Here is a 17,400-nt window from a genome sequence, read left to right as displayed (position 1 = left end):
GGCTGCCCCTTTGCCCCCGTCTTAGGGACACGGCTGGTTCTAGTGCACTCCCCATTATAGCTTACATATGGACTATACAGCTTACGCTGGACTTTCGCGTCAATCCTAAATACATTTACACTCAGAGGCAAGTGATTTGCCCCACCCACCCCCAATGGCGCTTATATCCCCGTAAATGTCTTCCCAGAATGGGGTGGAGAACTGGCAGCCATTTGCAGAAGGTGGCAACGACTGACACACTGAGCATCCTAACACACTTTTAGTCGGCGGAGTCGATTTAACACAACCCTCCAACAGCGTCTCCTGTTCTTAATGACAGTTCTTCCCAACACTGGTTGGCTCCAGCTCAGACAGAGGAATCAAGCCACCTCTGGCTGCCCAAGAACCCACCTAGGGCAACTGAAGGAATGCCATATGAGTGAATCCCACAACCCCGCTAAGCATTTAATACCATGTTGCGCCCAGGGCAGCTTGGCACAGGCAAAACAAGGTGTCTGCGAGAGCAAATTCACAAAACAAGAATCCTTCGCATGCCGCATTTTTAAACTCCGCCCATACTTCGACAAGGCAGGACATTTTGCAGGAAGTCAAAATTACAGAATTTGAAAATGAAAAATAAAAAAATACCATTCTACAATCCAGGAAAAGAGCAACTGAGCTCCTGGCACGTCTGATAATAAATTCTGAACTCTAGTCTGGATAACCTAATCCCCGTGAACTCAACCCCAGGCGGCAAGTGTCGTTCAGTGAAAAGCTTAGGTTGCAGGAGGGAGAGGTGAACAGCAGTAATACATGTATGTGTTTTAAATAATTCTTTTTTTAATTGTTGAGGCAGTAATACTTGGTTCATGGAACTGCAATATACAGAGAGGTGAAATAAATAGCTTATATATATAATATATATTTATATATATAATAGAGCTGGTTTTAAAATATTCCCTTATCATTGGTGTATTAGGTTATTTTACTTAGTCACTTGAAGGTCGATAGCAGCATTCTCCAGAAGTGAGCGAAACAATTGCAGGATCACAGAGGCGTGACACCTTATGTCGTCAGAAAGGGTTACAAAGGACTGAGGTACTGAGCCCTCTACGGAAGCTCAATGACTGATTTGCAGACCATCTTGTCTCGTTCAAGATCGCAGCAGACAATAAAAAGAGATCACCGCAACACCAGAGAATTATCCAAGTTGTTTCGGGGACGTTGGGAAAGGTGAGCGTTGGTTTTCTTTGGTTTGTGGTTTTGGTTTCTACTCTTATTTTAAGGTGAATTCGTTCCTTAGGGATTGGCTTGGAAAAGTCACCCATTCCAAAAAGAGAATTAAGCACCTATATGTCAATCCACAGAAGGGGGAGGGGAGGGGGGAAGTCAATTTAAATAGAGCCATTCATTTTTGTTTGTCTTCAAGTCACAATAAATCTTTTACAGCTCCCCCAGTGGGTTTTTCTTTTCTTTTCTTTTTTCAATCCAGTCTTTTTTTAAAATAAAAAAAAATCAACACAATGTACAAAAATAGAGCTTCTCCCTTATTTTTAGTGTAAAAATATTTCTCTGGAACAGTCTATCTTTTGTAGTTCATTTGCATGACACTGTCTTTGTTTATCTTTTAACTGGGGTTGGTGGGTCGTATTCTCCTAGTCCTCTTGGTCACTGTCGTATACTTGAAAGGTTTCTGTAATTCCACTTGACCCTTTGGGTATCTTTTCATAAAATGAACGTCTTGCTGGTTCTCCCGTGTCTTGGGCCCTTTCCGGGGCCTCCCCTTTTTGGTGAAGCCGACGTACCAGCCCGTGTACTTTGCCGACATCAGCGCCGTATAGTTGTTCTCTAGGACCTTCTCGATGAAGACACACTCTTTGCTGGTGCCGTCCGGCTGAAAATGAAATAGGAAGAGAAAGTCAACAAAAATGGCAAATGGTTCACACAGCCAGTTGACCAAAGTACACTTCATTCTGGGAACATCAATGGCAGTGCCCATTCCTATAGCTGGTTCTATAGAAGGAGAGGAAGATTAGGACGATTTGGTCTTGTTTATTACGTTATTATCTTTTCCTTATTAAAATTTGTATACTGCCCTATACCCGCAGGTCTCAGGACAGTTCACAGCATGAAATCAAAATGCAAAATGCATGATGAAAACAAAAACAAGAGCAACCTAATAACTCCCCACCTCCCCAACACATTTTAAAAGGGCATTGGATGTCAATTACCCAAAGACCTAGTTGAAGAAGAACAGTTTTGCCTGGTGCCTAAAGGTATATAATGCAGGCGCCAGGTGAACTTCCCTGGGGAGAGCATTCCACAAATGGGGAGCCACTGCAGAGAAGACCCTATTCTTGTGTTGCCACCCTCCGGACCGCTCATGGAGGAGGCACACGAAGAAGGGCCTCAGAAGATGATCTCAGGGTCTGAGTAGGTTCATATGGAGAGAGGAGGTCATTGAGGTATTGCCATCCTGAGCCATTTATTCTAATAAGAAGGGCTGCTTGTATGCAATGATTGCGTGTTAAGATCCCAAGACCTCCCCCAATAAATAAAGACACAATTGACACAGAATTTAGTTTAAGGTTGTTGACATAATTTTGGCCACAACTTTATTGATTACAGATTGTGAGTGGTTTGTTTAGGCATTGGTTCCCGACTACTGCCCCTGACCTCAGCAGGGCAGCACTGACAACTGGACACCAGCAGAGGTCAGTACAGTGGTACCTCGGGTTAAGTACTTAATTCGTTCCGGAGGTCGGTTCTTAACCTGAAACTGTTCTTAACCTGAAGCACCACTTTAGCTAATGGGGCCTCCTGCTGCTGCCGCACCGCCGGAGCACGTTTTCTGTTCTCATCCTGAAGCAAAGTTCTTAACCTGAAGTACTATTTCTGGGTTAGCAGAGTCTGTAACCTGAAGCGTATGTAACCTGAAGTGTCTGTAACCCGAGGTACCACTGTACAGGTAAACATTGTGGGGGAGCATTGAACCAGGCGCAGTCTCAAGCTCACCCTCAAATGCTCCCAGGGGCTCTGGCGTGGCCCTAACCCCAGGAAGGGGATCAGACAAAAGCAAGGCGAGCCCCTTTCATGCATTGGAGGGGCAGGTATGACAACCTCTCCTCCCCTCCACTTTGAACCAATGTCTAACCGCCAAACCTTACAAAGTTGTGACGATTTGCTACGCGGCAGGTGAAACCCAAGTGGCACCAGCCAATCCGCCAAATGGGAAAATTCCTACTGGGCCTCTGTCCCAAAAAACAGACAACCCACAATGGCATAGCAAGGTCAAAATGGACCCTAAATATAGGGAGGGTGGGCAGGTGATCCAATGCACTAGGTGAAAAGAGGAAGCTCAGCGCAATGTGCAGCGGTACATATAGGTCCCTCGGTTAATGCATGAACAATCCCAATGGCCAGAATTACCCCAGCAACCGAGGGACCACCAATTGGGTTGTTGTGGCTATCCAATCGCTCCCACCCACACAAGCCGTGAAGTCAGTCCTGATGATCTCACCGCAACACGTGTTCTCTGTGAGGAGGACACGATTTCTGTGGGAGTGCAGAATAAATTAATCCTCTTCCTAATTTTTTTTTCTTGTTGAAAAGTAAGTTTGTGGCCTTTACAGCTATGAAAGAATGCTTAAAGGTGTTAGGGTGAAATGCCAACTGAAATATTAGAGGTCAAAGAAGGAGCCAGGTGTGTTTTTTGGGGTCTCAGTAGTTGGGGGGGGGTTTCATTGGCCTGGCTCATTTATGACTAGCAAAACTATATGCAAAAAAAAATAATAATTGCATCACTATATGGGAGCACAGAGCAGCTAGCGATACGCTTTTGCATACTCAGCAGTAAAGGTAAAGGGATCCCTGACCATTAGGTCCAGTCGTGACCGACTCTGGGGTTGCGGCGCTCATCTTGCTTTATTGGCCAAGGGAGCCAGCATACAGTTTCCGGGTCATGTGGCCAGCATGACTAAGCCGCTTCTGGCGTACCAGAGCAGTGCACGGAAACGCCGTTTACCTTCCCGCCGAAGTGGTACCTATTTATCTACTTGCACTTTGATGTGCTTTCGAACTGCTAGGTTGGCAGGAGCAGGGACCGAGCAACGGGAGCTCACCCCGTCATGGGGATTCGAACCGCCGACCTTCCGATCGGCAAGTCCTAGGCTCTGTGGTTTAACCCACAGCGCCACCCGCGTCCCTATACTCAGCAGTAGAACTCTGTAAAAATAAGATCACAAAATCAGATGTAAAAGCAATAAAAGAGACAGCAAAAGCTGTAAAACCATTTTTTAAAATGCCAGTTATACTCAAAAGGCCCAATCAAATAGAAAATAGCAACAAGAGCAAAATGCAGAATATATTTTGTGAACAATGGAAAATTCATGCAACTGTCCATAACATACACAGGTTGCAGAATCTAGCTGTTCTTTAAGCAGAATTTTGATTGCCTGGCCACATAATGTACCTGGCTTGTCTGTTTGTTTAGCACAGAGTATACACAACCCTGTATATAAGACTGTTACAATAAGTATAATATAGTCAAACGTGAAGGCTCCTTTTGACTGTTATTTGAAAATCAGTCCAGCACATCATGCATGAAATTGTAACTGCATCAGGGCTGCCAACCATGGCTGGATAGACAGCCAAACATGTTAGGCCTGTAAGGATCTGCTTCCACGGCTGGCTGTTTCCTCCTCTGCTTAAATTTCATCAAATCCTAAGTGGTTGTAATCATATGTGAAGTTAAGCTTGAAATAAAAAGTCTCCTGATGTGTCTTGCTTTTAAAAAAATAACAAAACTGTGTATTTTCTGCTAAATATCTGGGTTTGGAGGCAATGAGCGAAGAGTTCTGCAACCCCAGTGATCAGAAGTTGAAGTACTGGAATCAGGTAAGGTTAGGGTCTGAGCCTGGAAAATGGTATTAGCCACCAAACAAATGCATTGAAGGATTTGTGTACACTGAGTGAAGAGATCAAAGTCAATCATGTATTTGAGGAACAAATGTTGGACTTGCTTCAGATAAACGTAATAATTGTCTTGCTTTGTGCTGAATAGCACAAATGGATTTCAGGATTTGTTTCTGCCAAATTGGAGCCAAGAAAAAAAAATATATTCAGCATGCCTCTGGAATGGATCGATTGCTTCTCTGCCGGAAATATACAGGGGAACCATAGTGTTATGATTCCAGAGATCTGGAGCAATCTGTCATCTCTCCTTTGGTCTGACAACTTAGCTCAGTCAAGCTTTTCCTAATACTGCCAAATCAGCAAACTTCAAAACTATGAAAACACTACCCTTGCTGACATGATTGCTATCTTTTGAGTCCTGGATTAAATGAGGTTTTTTAAAAAAAGAAAAAGAAAGAAAACAGAATAGAAGAATTGAGTCAGATCTCCGTACAAATATAACCAAAATGCAAATTGAATCAAATACTGGTCTAGGACAAATGCTTAGTATCTTTACTGGAAATGAAGAATGTCTCAAATCAGGCTTGTTCAAGGATTATGCCCCTAGCACTTTCGCTTTTAGAAGGAAGTTCAGTAGAAAAAGTGTTCTTGAATTCTCCTAGAACCAGTCTCTGGTTTATAACTCAACTCTCCTACCCATTAAGAAATTTTAGACTGCAATGCTGCCTGGGAAGCAATCCTGTTGAACTCAATGGGGCGAACTTCTCAGTAGACATGTATAGGATCGCCCCGTGCAATCCTTAATTAGTATATAATAAGATTGTAAGGACGTGGTCATGCTGCAGTCCCCACGACCACCAACAGGTGGTCACATGGACTGCTGCATGATGGCAGGTTTTGTAGACATGCAGGTGAGCAAGGAAGCAGGTGGTTTAGGCAAGTCACAGAAGAGCAGCAAGGACAGGCTGGGGCAGGAAGGTTACTGGTGAGCTGCCCTCTACTGCCCCGCTTGTTCCTCTGAAGTTTGCCTGAGCTATGATTTGGCCAAGCTGGCGGTGGGCAGGGTGCAAACAAGCAGGTTGGTGGATGAGCTCAGAGGAGGGAACCAGAGGCAGATGGAGGCAGGCAGGCTCGCAGGTGGAGTGAAAAGGTTCCGTATGAGGTAGGCTTGCAAGTATGAGGGGAACAACGGGGAGAAGATCTTCCCTCCATCATCAACCTCCCTCATGCTCTTAACCATGGCGGCAGCTGCATATGAAAATGCAGTCTTCCTTCTGTCTCTGCACAGCAGAGGTTATATTTTCTGAGAATCATCCGGAAAAAAATCTCTCCAAGGACCTGGCATTTTGCCATTGTACTGTTGAGAGTGTATTAACTTATGGTCTGTGTGTGTGGTTTGGGAGCTGCACGGTAAGGGGAAAAACAATGCTGCCCAGGGTTGTAAAGACTGCGGAGAGAATAATTGGGTGCACTCTTCTCACCTTGGATCAAATCTATGCTTCCGGGTGGCATAAGAAAGCTGCAGAGATAGCGCAGGATAGTGCGCAACCCGGAAATGATCTCTTTCAGCTTCTGCCTTCTGGAAGAAGGTACAGGGTTATAAAGACTAGGAGGTCCGTTCTTAACCTGAAACTGTTCTTAACCTGAAGCATCACTTTAACTAATGGGGCCTCTAACTGCTGCCGTGCCACCAGAGCATGATTTCTGTTCTCATCCTGAAGCAAAGTTCTTAACCCGAGGTACTATTTCTGGGTTAGTGGAGTCTGTAACCTGAAGTGTATGTAACCTGAAGTGTATGTAACCCGAGGTACCACTGTATCTGACTTTTAGAAGACATCTGAAGGCAGCCCTGTTTAGGGAGTTTTTTTATGTTTGATGTTTTAATTGTATTTTAAATATTCTGTCAGAAGCCACCCAGAGTGGCTGGGGAAACCCAGCCAGATGGGCGGGGTATAAATAATGAATTATATCATCATCATCATCATCATCATCATCATCATCATCATCATCATCCTATAAATACTATCTCGTTCTTTACTTAGGTGAGGGAAATCCAGCCAAAGTGGTTTTGAATCAGTTCAGGACTGTGATAAACTGTAACTTGCCCCCTAAAAAAATTAATCAATGCATATATGTAATTTGAAGGAGGAAATGGCACATCCTTTAATGATGTCAGTTGTCTTTGTCAAATGAGAAGGTAGAATGAATTTCAGTTCTCGAACATTCGTTTTGCAATGACTAACATAGCAAGAGCTGGAGGGAACAGTTTTAGGGCATTTTCCCCTGGTGATGAAAACAACAAGCTCAATGTCATACACCTGTGGTGCAGCCACATTTCGACATTGCTGAGCATGCTCACAGCAGATTCCTAAGTACAAAGAGCTCTGGGTCAAGTAGTTTACAGATAGACACTTGGCTTCTGTATTCTGAGCCACATTTTCTGGGAAACGGCATTTCCCTGGGGTCCTGGTGGCTTGGATGCTGCCACTGCAATGTCCTCCCTTAAAGAGGGCATGTACTGCGGTGAGAACTGGAAAACCGACACCCTGTGTTGTGGGTGGTTACGATTGGTCAGCCACAACACCCCATTGGCAGGTCCCTCGTAGCTGGGTGCAATCTGGCCAATGGGACGCAGTCCAAACGGTTCGAGGGACCTATTTATGCCCATGCATGTGACCCAGAGCTTCCTCTTTCGGCATGTGCATTCAGAATATCCGCCCACCTCTCCCTACTTTTAGGGCTTTGCGCTTGACCCTGCTATGCCGTTGTGTGTCGTCTGTCGTTGGGACAGGGGCACAGCAGGAATTTTCCCCACTTAGCTGATTGGCTGGTGCCATTTGGGTTTCGCCTGCCACGTAGCAAATCATCACAACTTGTAAGGTTGCGGATAGGCTCTGGTTCAGGTGATAGGGATGGGAGAATGGTCTCGCCATCCCTATGTGAAGGGTATTCCTTTAAAGGAATCCAGGGACTCATTGATTTTGGTCAACCCCTGAGAGGGGGTTGTGCCCGTGCCTGAGTCCAGGGGGACATTTGGGTGGCAGAGATAGCCCGTTTCCGACTTTCCGCTTATCCAGGTGTTCACCCTTGGCTGACCCTATGCTGGAACCCTGGGTCAGCGCTACCTGCATGGCAGGGAGCTAGTCGAACCAGAGCCTATGCAGCCAGTCACTTTCTGTAATCAATAAAGTTGTGGCCTAAATTCTGCCAAAACCAAAATTTGAGTCAAGTGTGAATTTATTTTGGGGGAAGGTTTCTGGGTCTGAACATGCAAAATGGTGCTGAATTGGTAACGTTAAGCACATTCTGTTCGGCATAGGTTCGTATTCTGAGACCGGGAATTAAGAACTATGGTACCATCCCTTAAGATGGTAGCTACCGCTTGCCCAGGATATGATATCTGAAAAGGGAATAAAGCGGTATTTACCATGAACCATGCTGGATGTTGCTAAAGGAATAACAGTGATGAGAGAAGAAAGCATTTGACACCTTGTGCACCTTGGGGAGCCCGCCATGCGTGGTTTTACTCGGTACTTCAATTATGGGGAGAAAGCTTAGGAGATCCTTCCTGAAAGCCATAAACTCTGCTCCTGACTCCCTCCAATTAAAGCCAAACCATGTCTCTGTAACCTACTAAAAGCAGCAGCTAGGAGGGCGCATCACAAAGGGTAGGGGTACAGCCTTTTGGCTAGGGGCCTGAAGATCTGATCTCTTTCCACACGGCCTGTAAGACAGAGTTGTGTAAGACAGAAGGAGAAAGGAAAAAAAGAAAGAGGGGGAGGGGATCAAGTTGATCAAGTTGATTCCAAGCCAAAGTCCAGGCACTGGACTTTGGCTTGGAATCAACTTTGACTTGGAATCAAGACTTTGTCTTGGAATCAACTTGATCCCCTCCCTCCCTCCCTCCCTCCCTTCCTTCCTTCCTTCCTTCCTTCCTTCCTTCCTTCCTTCCTTCCTTCCTTCCTTCCTTCCTTCCTTTCTTTCTTTCTTTCTTTCTTTCTTTCTTTCTTTCTTTCCTTTCTCCTTCTGTGATGGAACTCCTATGTGGGGACTTCCCTGGCTTTTTCCTGGCCCACGTAGGACCAGTCTTCATAGTTAGCCTTGGTGAAGACTTGACGTTTTCATCCCCCAAAAAGTTTTTGATCTGAGTTTCCACTGAAATGAGGCTGCATTTTAATGTTGTATTTTAATCATGTTTTTTTAAGTTGAATTTCAATCAATGGTTTTTATGCCTGGTGTTAGCCGCCCTCAGCCCAGTCTTGGCTGGGGAGGGCGGGGTATAAATAAAACTATTATTATTATTATTATTATTATTATTATTATTATTATTCCCTATAATTTGAACACGGCCAGTCCGTATTAGGGGAGAAGCCATCACATCTCTATGACACCTCTTATATATTTATTGTTTCAGAACAACCTTAATGCCGGCAGAGAATGAAGTCTTCGTTCTTGTTCTTGTTTTTGGAAAGGGGTTATTTTTTCAATTGCTACCGGGCAACGAGGTGATAAGTCTGTACGGCTGCTACTTTAAAAAAAAAAGCAAGATAACATTGACTTTATGTTACAACATTGTAATGAGGGATATCTATAATGGGGATAAAGTACGCACAGTGATGGGTCATATCCAACAGGAAGGAAACGGAGTTGAAAAAGAGCGAGTGCCCTTTGAGAAGTCCCCTGGAACACTTACTGGATTGTTTGTCCGAAGCATTTGGTTAATTATCTCTCCGGTAGTAAACAAGGAACATCTTGAACCAGGCAAACCTGCTGAAACATTTGCTACTCTTATATTGACATTCCGCAAATCGGCCAGCTCCTCTCCTCACCTTTTATAGTCCAATTTGGCCTACTTGGAGCTTTGCTTTCACGTTTTAGGTTCTCTAATCTGGAGGATCAAAGGACAGTCTGTTGTGACTGCACAAATGCTCTCTTCTAAGCAATGCCTTGAGTTGAGGACACTCGGCAGAATTTCTCTTAAACTATGGGGCCATCCGAAGGGTATCCACATTTACTCTGAAGGCAGTCGTGTAGATTTCACGAGAAATTACTCCCAAGTTGAGGGGTTGTTGTTTTTTTGGTGGGTGGGGTAAATTCATTTTTTTAAAAAAGTAATTTTTATTTGCGTTTTTACATAGAATTTGAAAAGAATAGGCAAAGAATATAAGAAATGTAAAAACAAAACCACAACAAACCAAGGAAACAAAAAAAAAACACCTAAAGACTTCTTCTCCTTCTCTGTTATCCTTTCTTTTCCCTCTCCTCCATATATTCCAAGTTACAAAGTTCTACTCTTCTTACTAGTTATCTCCTACTCCCTCATATACTGCTAAATTTATTCAAGTCCTGCTAATCTGTTCACTTCTTTATACTGGTTTTTAAAAAGGGTGGGTGATAAATTCAGTTCAGTTCACTTTTTAATATCAAGCTGCTCCAATTAACGCTTCTCGAAACAGTATGCAAAGCAAAGCATAACAATCCTTCGAAATGTGCGCTTCTCCAAATTTTGAGATGCAGCTGTCTAGCCAGATAAATCATTCACAAAAATGCAAATACGTGAGGGAAATGCATATATTAGTGAAAATAATATATGAAAACGTGTTACATGAAGAAAAATTCATTGCACAATGTGCATGTTGGGCAAAACTGCATACACAAAAGTGTTTATTAGGAGATAAAGGTAAAGGGACCCCTGACCATTAGGTCCAGTCGTGGCCGACTCTGGGGTTGCAGTCCTCATCTCACTTTATTGGACGAGGGAGCCGGCGTAGAGCTTCCAGGTCAGGTGGCCAGCATGACTAAGCCGCTTCTGGCGAACCAGAGCAGCGCACAGAAACGCCGTTTACCTTCTCGCCGGAGAGGTACTTATTTATCTACTTGCACTTTGACGTGCTTTCGAACTGCTAGGTTGGCAGGAGCAGGGACCGAGCAACGGGAGCTCACCCCGTCGCGGGGATTCGAACCGCCGACCTTCTGATCGGCAAGTCCTAGGCTCTGTGGTTTAACTGACAGCGCCACCCGCGTCCCTTATTAGGAGATACGCACACTTAAAATGCTGGTGGATTTTCATGAGGGTTTTTGTTTGAAAAAAAGAAAAGAATTTGCACAGTTATGTACACCTTCCTCCCAATTAAGTGTACATGAAATACCAGCTTGTCAACGCAGAGGAAATGCAGCAGTGACAATGTTGTACTGACTTATTATTAAAAATAATGTAAACATTCAGCCATCTTAGAAGGTGTTTTTTTAAAAAAAAATGGAAGAAAGAGGGCTCAGCCAAATTTGGCATGTATGTGTCATGTAGCTGTTTTAAAAGATACAGAAAAGGACAGGGTAAACAACGCAGAACAAACCTTCATCCTTGCAGCAGAAGCAAACAAGCATGGGTGGTTTGGGTTCAGGCTGGGCCAAACTTTCTCAGAAAATAACCTTCAAACAGGTTTTTGGTTGTGGTTTTCTTTATCAAACTCCCCCTGAACTATTGGACAGTTTTAGTCCTCCCCTGGGGAATGTTCAGTGAAATGCCCATCCTAGTATTCCCACTTGAACATAGGTAATAATAATAATAATAATAATAATAATAATAATAATAATAATAATTATAATAATAATAATAATAATAATACCCCGCCCATCTGGCTGAGTTTGTTGGAAGCTCTGGGCAGCTTCCAACAAAAAATTAAAAATACATTAAAACATCAGTCATTAAAAACTTCCCTAAACAGGACTGCCTTCAGATGTCTTCTAAAAGTCAGGTAGTTGTTTATTTCCTTGGCATCTGATGGGAGAGTGTTCCACAGGGCAGGCGGCACTACCGATAAGGCCCTCTGCCTGGTTTCCTGTAACCTCACTTCTCGCAGGGAGGGAACCGCCAGAAGGCCCTCGGAGCTGGACCTCAGTGTCCGGGCTGAGCGATGGGGGTGGAGATGCTCCTTCAGGTATACTGATATTTTAATATCAGGTTCTAATATTGCATTTTAATTATGTTGAAGGAAACTGTGGGTTTGATCCCTTCTCCCTTCATTCCTCTCCTCCTCTGCCAAGATGAATAACAGAGCTTCATTCAATTATGAGTGACCCAAAATTTCCGAGAAGAGGGGTGTATGAGAAGGGAATTTCACTTCCCTTCCCTCAGGAATTATCTGTGAAATCTTCCACCCTCCCCTGCAACTTTGCCACTTGCAAACAATGTGGAGAATTGTAGCAGACTGTTTTCATGTAACCCTAGTTTGGATCATATGCTCTATTTCCAGGGGATAGGACCAGGGTTTCTAAGAAAACAATCAGTTAACCAGTATACTTTTACAAATTCACCTAAACAGTTGCATGAAACCTCAAATCACCAAGCCTTATGCCCATGCTATGATTTCCAGTAATCTTTCGAACAGCCCTGTAAGGTAGTCAAATGCTGATATTGCAATATTCTAGATGATACGGATAGCAATGACAAACCTAGATAGCATCTTAAAAAGCAGAGACATCACCTTGCAAACAAAGGTCCGTATAGTTAAAGCTATGGTTTTCCCAGTAGTGATGTATGGAAGTGAGAGCTGGACCATAAAGAAGGCTGATTGCTGAAGAATTGATGTTTTTGAATTCTGGTGCTGGAAGAGACTCCTGAGAGTCCCATGAACTGCAAGATCAAACCTATCCATTCTGAAGGAAATCAGCCCTGAGTGCTCACTGGAAGGACAGATCCTGAAGCTGAGGCTCTAATACTTTGGCCACCTCAAGAGAAGAGAAGACTCCCTGGAAAAGACCCTGATGTTGGGAAAGATAGAGGGCACAAGGAGATGGGGATGACAGTGGACGAGATGGTTGGACAGTGTTCTCGAAGCTACCAGCATGAGTTTGACCAAACTGCGGGAGGCAGTGGAAGACAGGAGTGCCTGGCGTGCTCTGGTCTGTGGGGTCACGAAGAGTCGGACATGACTAAACGACTAAACAACAACAAAGACGATGGGGATAATGGACTGTCATAAGCTGTTTAGCAAGTTGAAATTTGAACTTCCTGCCTTATTCCCTCCAACAGTGTACTCTCCACTTGCTCTCAGAATGCTCTGTTTGGTGAAAAAACAGAGGTCCATCTGTGCTGTTTGTTTTTTAAGAAACTACCTCAGAGAACAGTGAATTCGCCCCTGACACTTAATAGCGTTTCTGTCTTCACCCTTATCTCCATTACTTAGTTAATGGGTGTTGCTTACATTCTTCTCCACTTTAGCCTGACTTGCTACTATGGGGATGATATGGCCTGGTTTGCGCATGGGCCAGAATGAGATGCCAAAAACTGCAGTGGTAGAATGGACCCAAGTACTTGAGGCTGTGGTGCAGGAATCATGTTTTTAATCCCCCACATACTGGAGTAAATATCTGAACTATTTGAAAAGCAAATGTAATAAACAGATAACGCTAGTAGGACCGCAAGAAGTTCTGTAAGGAGAACTATTTGAAATATTGCAAGAAAGACTATGATGAGAATTATCAGTTAAGGATAATTAAAAGTAATAGAGAAATTAAGAAACACAGAACAAGTGATAAAGAACGGAAAATCTTCAGAAGTTGTTGATGGAAGTCTAAAATAGTGTATAAGATAAGAAGTTACGTTAAATGGTTGTTAGAAATGATATGTTAAAAAAACCAATAAAAATGTATTTTAAAAAAAGAAAATTGCTGAGTGACAATTTTGGTGGTCCAGGGACACAAAATGGTGGCAGATGGAGACCTAATCAGTTGGCAGTTGCTGAAATCATTCTCTGCTGATATCTAACCAATCTTTGGAAATGGCTATGTTCTTTGTCACCGCATTTTCCTTGTGGTGAGGGGTTCCAAAACTCAGCTTTCCTCAAGCTAAGTAGATGCCTGCCCTTTCCCGAATTTAGGCAGAAATTGCTGATCGGAAGACTAAGTTGTTTCATAATTCTTCCTTCCCACCCTGACCTGCCTCTCAAAGTATTTTTACCTATCTTCTGTAATTTCTTCTCCTACTCTCCTTTCACACTCAACTTGCATCTAATTCCCCATCACACACACACACACACACCGCACATGAAAAAAAAATCCTGCTATTTTATTTCATTCCTCTTCCCTGTTCCTTTTGTATTCCTTTTTTCCTCTTAAAATAGCTTGACGCTCTTAATCCTTTAATTGTAATTATCACTTTTTAATTTGTTTATTAGCAACAACAGTGGCAGCAACAACCTTTCATCTCTCATTTCTTTCAACACTTCCTCAGCCCCTTCCTTCCTTCCTTCCGTCCCTTCCCTTAATTCAGCATGCAATTTGCTGATGCTTGCAGTGGTCCAGCAAAAGGTGATGACATGTCCAGGAGGTCGATAAGGCAAGTGAGGAAACCCTGGCCAGGATGTGTCACTAAAACCCACCTGAAAGGTTGGATCCCAGCCCTCTGCTTGAAAAACACTGTGTTGCCTTTTTAAAAATAATAATAATAATAAAGTTTTAAAGCTTACAGAAAGAAAAAAGAGAAAACACCAAGTTACACAAAAACAAGACAACACATCACAATAAAAAAATGAAAAAAGAGAAAAAACAGATAAATAGAAACAAATAAAAAAACCACAACAAACCTTCCCATAACTTATCTTTCATTTGCTTGTTTCCTTGACCTCCTCACACCTCCCTTTTCTGTATTCTAGTTCGGTTAGCTATTTCAGCAAATCCTTTCCATCTTTCCCAGTTTTTGTCCTATAATTTATCTTAATATAATGTAACTTTACTTTCCCTCCTTTCACCAATTAACAGTCTATTTTTTCTTAATCCTTTATAACATTTCTGCTAAAACCATGTAACTTCATTCCAACATCCTTCTAAGATTCCTTAATTTTACAATGTTTCTGTAAATAAACTTTAAATTTCTTCCAATCTTTTTCCACCAACACTGTGTTGGCTTTTAATCATAAGGTGCTTTTTTAAAAACAAGAAAAAAATGGCTTACTCAACTGTAGCCTAACGTTTTGCAGTCTATTTAACCCTCTCAAGTTTCTACCACCACATTCTGCTACACATATAGGTCAGAAAGCAGGAGAGGGGCTGGCTCAACCATTGGGCAGAGTGAAGCGGTGGCCTCAGGCAGCTAATTTGGGCTGACATGAAAGGACAGCAAACTAATTTATTTATATTGTATCTGGACTCCCAAGGAGAAGTGCTTGTGGGATTTTTCTGCTAGACTTGGGTACTGTGCATCTTGACTGAGGGGGAAAGTGAGAGAGGGAAAATTTGCTGCTTTGGGCAGTAAACTGTACTGAGCCATCCCTGAGAGGAAAAACAAAATTGGATCTAGTTTCCCTTTCCTCACACGGCGCTCTCATGAAAAGAACCAAAAAAAGCTCTTCCTTGAGCAGATGTTACCTCCTGGGTCCAGAAGGGTACCTGTCAGGGAACTGACATCGGAGCCAGAAGTGGAGGCAGGGCTCCCAAGCGATGCCGGAGAAGGGCCAAGCAGGGAGAGAGGGGACTCATCAGCTGGGGAAGGAAATCAGCGTAACACCAGGGATAAAGGGGGGCGGATGGGGGAATCGGAGAGAGGGCTCCAGGACTCTTCGCTGGAGACCAGCGGGGAGAGCACGGGTCCTCCGCTACCCACACCCACCCTGCGCAGAAGACTTCTGCGCAGGGAAAGTAGGCGTCGACTTGGCGTCAAAGAACTTCTTTGCTGGAAGAAGTTCAAGAAACGCCCACTGACGGATTCTGCTAGCGACTGAACAGCCACGAAGTGAAGGGCTGTCCAGCCAGGAAAGGTTTAACCAGGCTACCTAGCCAGGAGTGGCGGCAACTTACGCACGAGCAACCCTATATAACCATTACAATACCTATGGATCAAAGCCTAAAATTCTCTGTGCATTACAACAGCATCAGTATTTTCTGTGTACCATTATCAGATGTTTCAGGGGAAAGGAAGCGATTTTTAAAAATATATATTTTTTTAAAAAACCCAGCTCACTACGGCATCAGAGTAATAACAACTAATAAATCTATCAAAAATCTTGGCAGATTGTTGTGGGTGTCAGGGAAGATTGTTGATCTGGAGCTACATCTTTTGCATAATGAAGCCATTGCATCAAACTGTCATAAGAATATTCCGTTCTCAGCTGTCTGACTCCGTGCCAAGAAAATCCTGAAAATATTACCATCGAGATTCCCTATGGCCTATGCATGTTCAGCTGCTTCATAGCACTGAAGGCCAGGCCATCCCTAGCAGTGAATGAATGCCAAGTGTTACTCATTACATGCATTCTTCCTCCAGCATGCTGGCCTCTGAACCTGCCTACCTAGCAGTTCGAAAGCACATCAAAGTGCAAGTAGAAAAATAGGTATCACTCCGGCGGGAAGGTAAACGGCGTATCCGCGCACTGCTCTGGTTTGCCAGAAGCGGCTTGGCATGCTGGCCACATGACCCGGAAGCTGTACGCCGGCTCCCTTGGCCAATAAAGCGAGATGAGCACTGCAACCCCAGAGTCGGCCGCGACTGGACCTAATGGTCAGGGGTCCCTTTACCTTTAAATTTGATGTGCACAGACATGGCAGTAGACCCAACCATGTTAAGCAGGAGATCATGGCCATTCCTTTCCAAGGGATGATTGCTCTTTGGGTTTCCATAATGAAAGCTTTCTGTATTAATACACACACACTGCAAAATAGCCTCCATTTTAAAGCTGCAATGTAAACAATCCCAAATCCTTATTACCCTTCGACGAACGCTTCTGGCAGGAGTCAGTGTTAAAGTTTAGCCAGCGTAGTCTTTGGCATCGAGCAACAATTTGTTTGTGGTCCTCCAAAACTACAGAGATCCCCACCATCTGGTATTACTGTAGCAACTTTCTGGTAACTTTAAATGTATATTGGCTTGGAAAGCAGTTATCTCACCAGAAAATCTTCAAGTTTCCCAGTCAAAAACCTTGCTTCATCTGTTTTCATTGTATAGTGAGTTCAAGTTCAGACCATGCAAAGTGAGTGACTTATGTGCTTCAGGCCTTGATGTGAGCAGGGGGAAAACGGCTCATGAAAGATGCAGGGAAGGGTGGAAAGAATAAAACATTTAAAATTCCAAAGTTATCTCAAAAAATAATGAAAATATTAAGGTGATTTCCTGGATGGTTTGAATTTCAAGTCCTTGTGGCTTCTAAAGAAATCTTGAACAGATATGGGGAAAGTTAGGGAGCTAATTTGGCGTGGGAACAGTGTGCTGCATAATGTAAACGCAATTCCTTCATATATATTAGCATTATATTTTAAAATAGATGAGTGAAAGAAGTTAGCAAGACCAAAAAAAACCAAAACCCTACAACCAGAATACCAGAAGAAAAGTCTGTAAGTTCCTTGACACGGTCATTCCAATGGAAATGATTGTGCTGGAAAGGGAACCCTTTTATTTATTTCCCCCCCAAAAAATCACTTACTTGCCACCTATGAAAGCACCAGTATTTGGGGTGTTTTAATTCCATTTAGTAAATTTGGAGAGCTAGCCAGTAAAGGTCCATTGTCCAAATAAAT

The 17,400-nt window shown here is 43.3% G+C and overlaps 1 protein-coding gene across 8 annotated transcripts in view; it reads right to left on the bottom strand.

Annotated features, from left to right (window-relative positions):
• Positions 1-799: 799 nt before the first annotated feature.
• Positions 800-17,400, bottom strand: part of FGF18 (fibroblast growth factor 18) — a 130,258-nt gene continuing 113,657 nt past the window's right edge. For all 8 annotated transcript variants that reach the window (XM_081906526.1, XM_081906530.1, XM_081906527.1 and 5 more), the window contains one exon: positions 800-1,873. In XM_081906526.1, the coding sequence (XP_081762652.1) occupies positions 1,607-1,873 (267 nt within the window). In that variant the 3' untranslated portion in view covers positions 800-1,606. The remainder of the gene's footprint in view (positions 1,874-17,400) is intronic.

The sequence above is a fragment of the Podarcis melisellensis genome (assembly GCF_964234715.1).
Source record: "Podarcis melisellensis genome assembly, chromosome: 3".
NCBI lineage: Eukaryota > Metazoa > Chordata > Lepidosauria > Squamata > Lacertidae > Podarcis > Podarcis melisellensis.
Note: the sequence above shows the minus strand (reverse complement) of the source record. Positions and strands in the feature narration are given on the sequence as shown.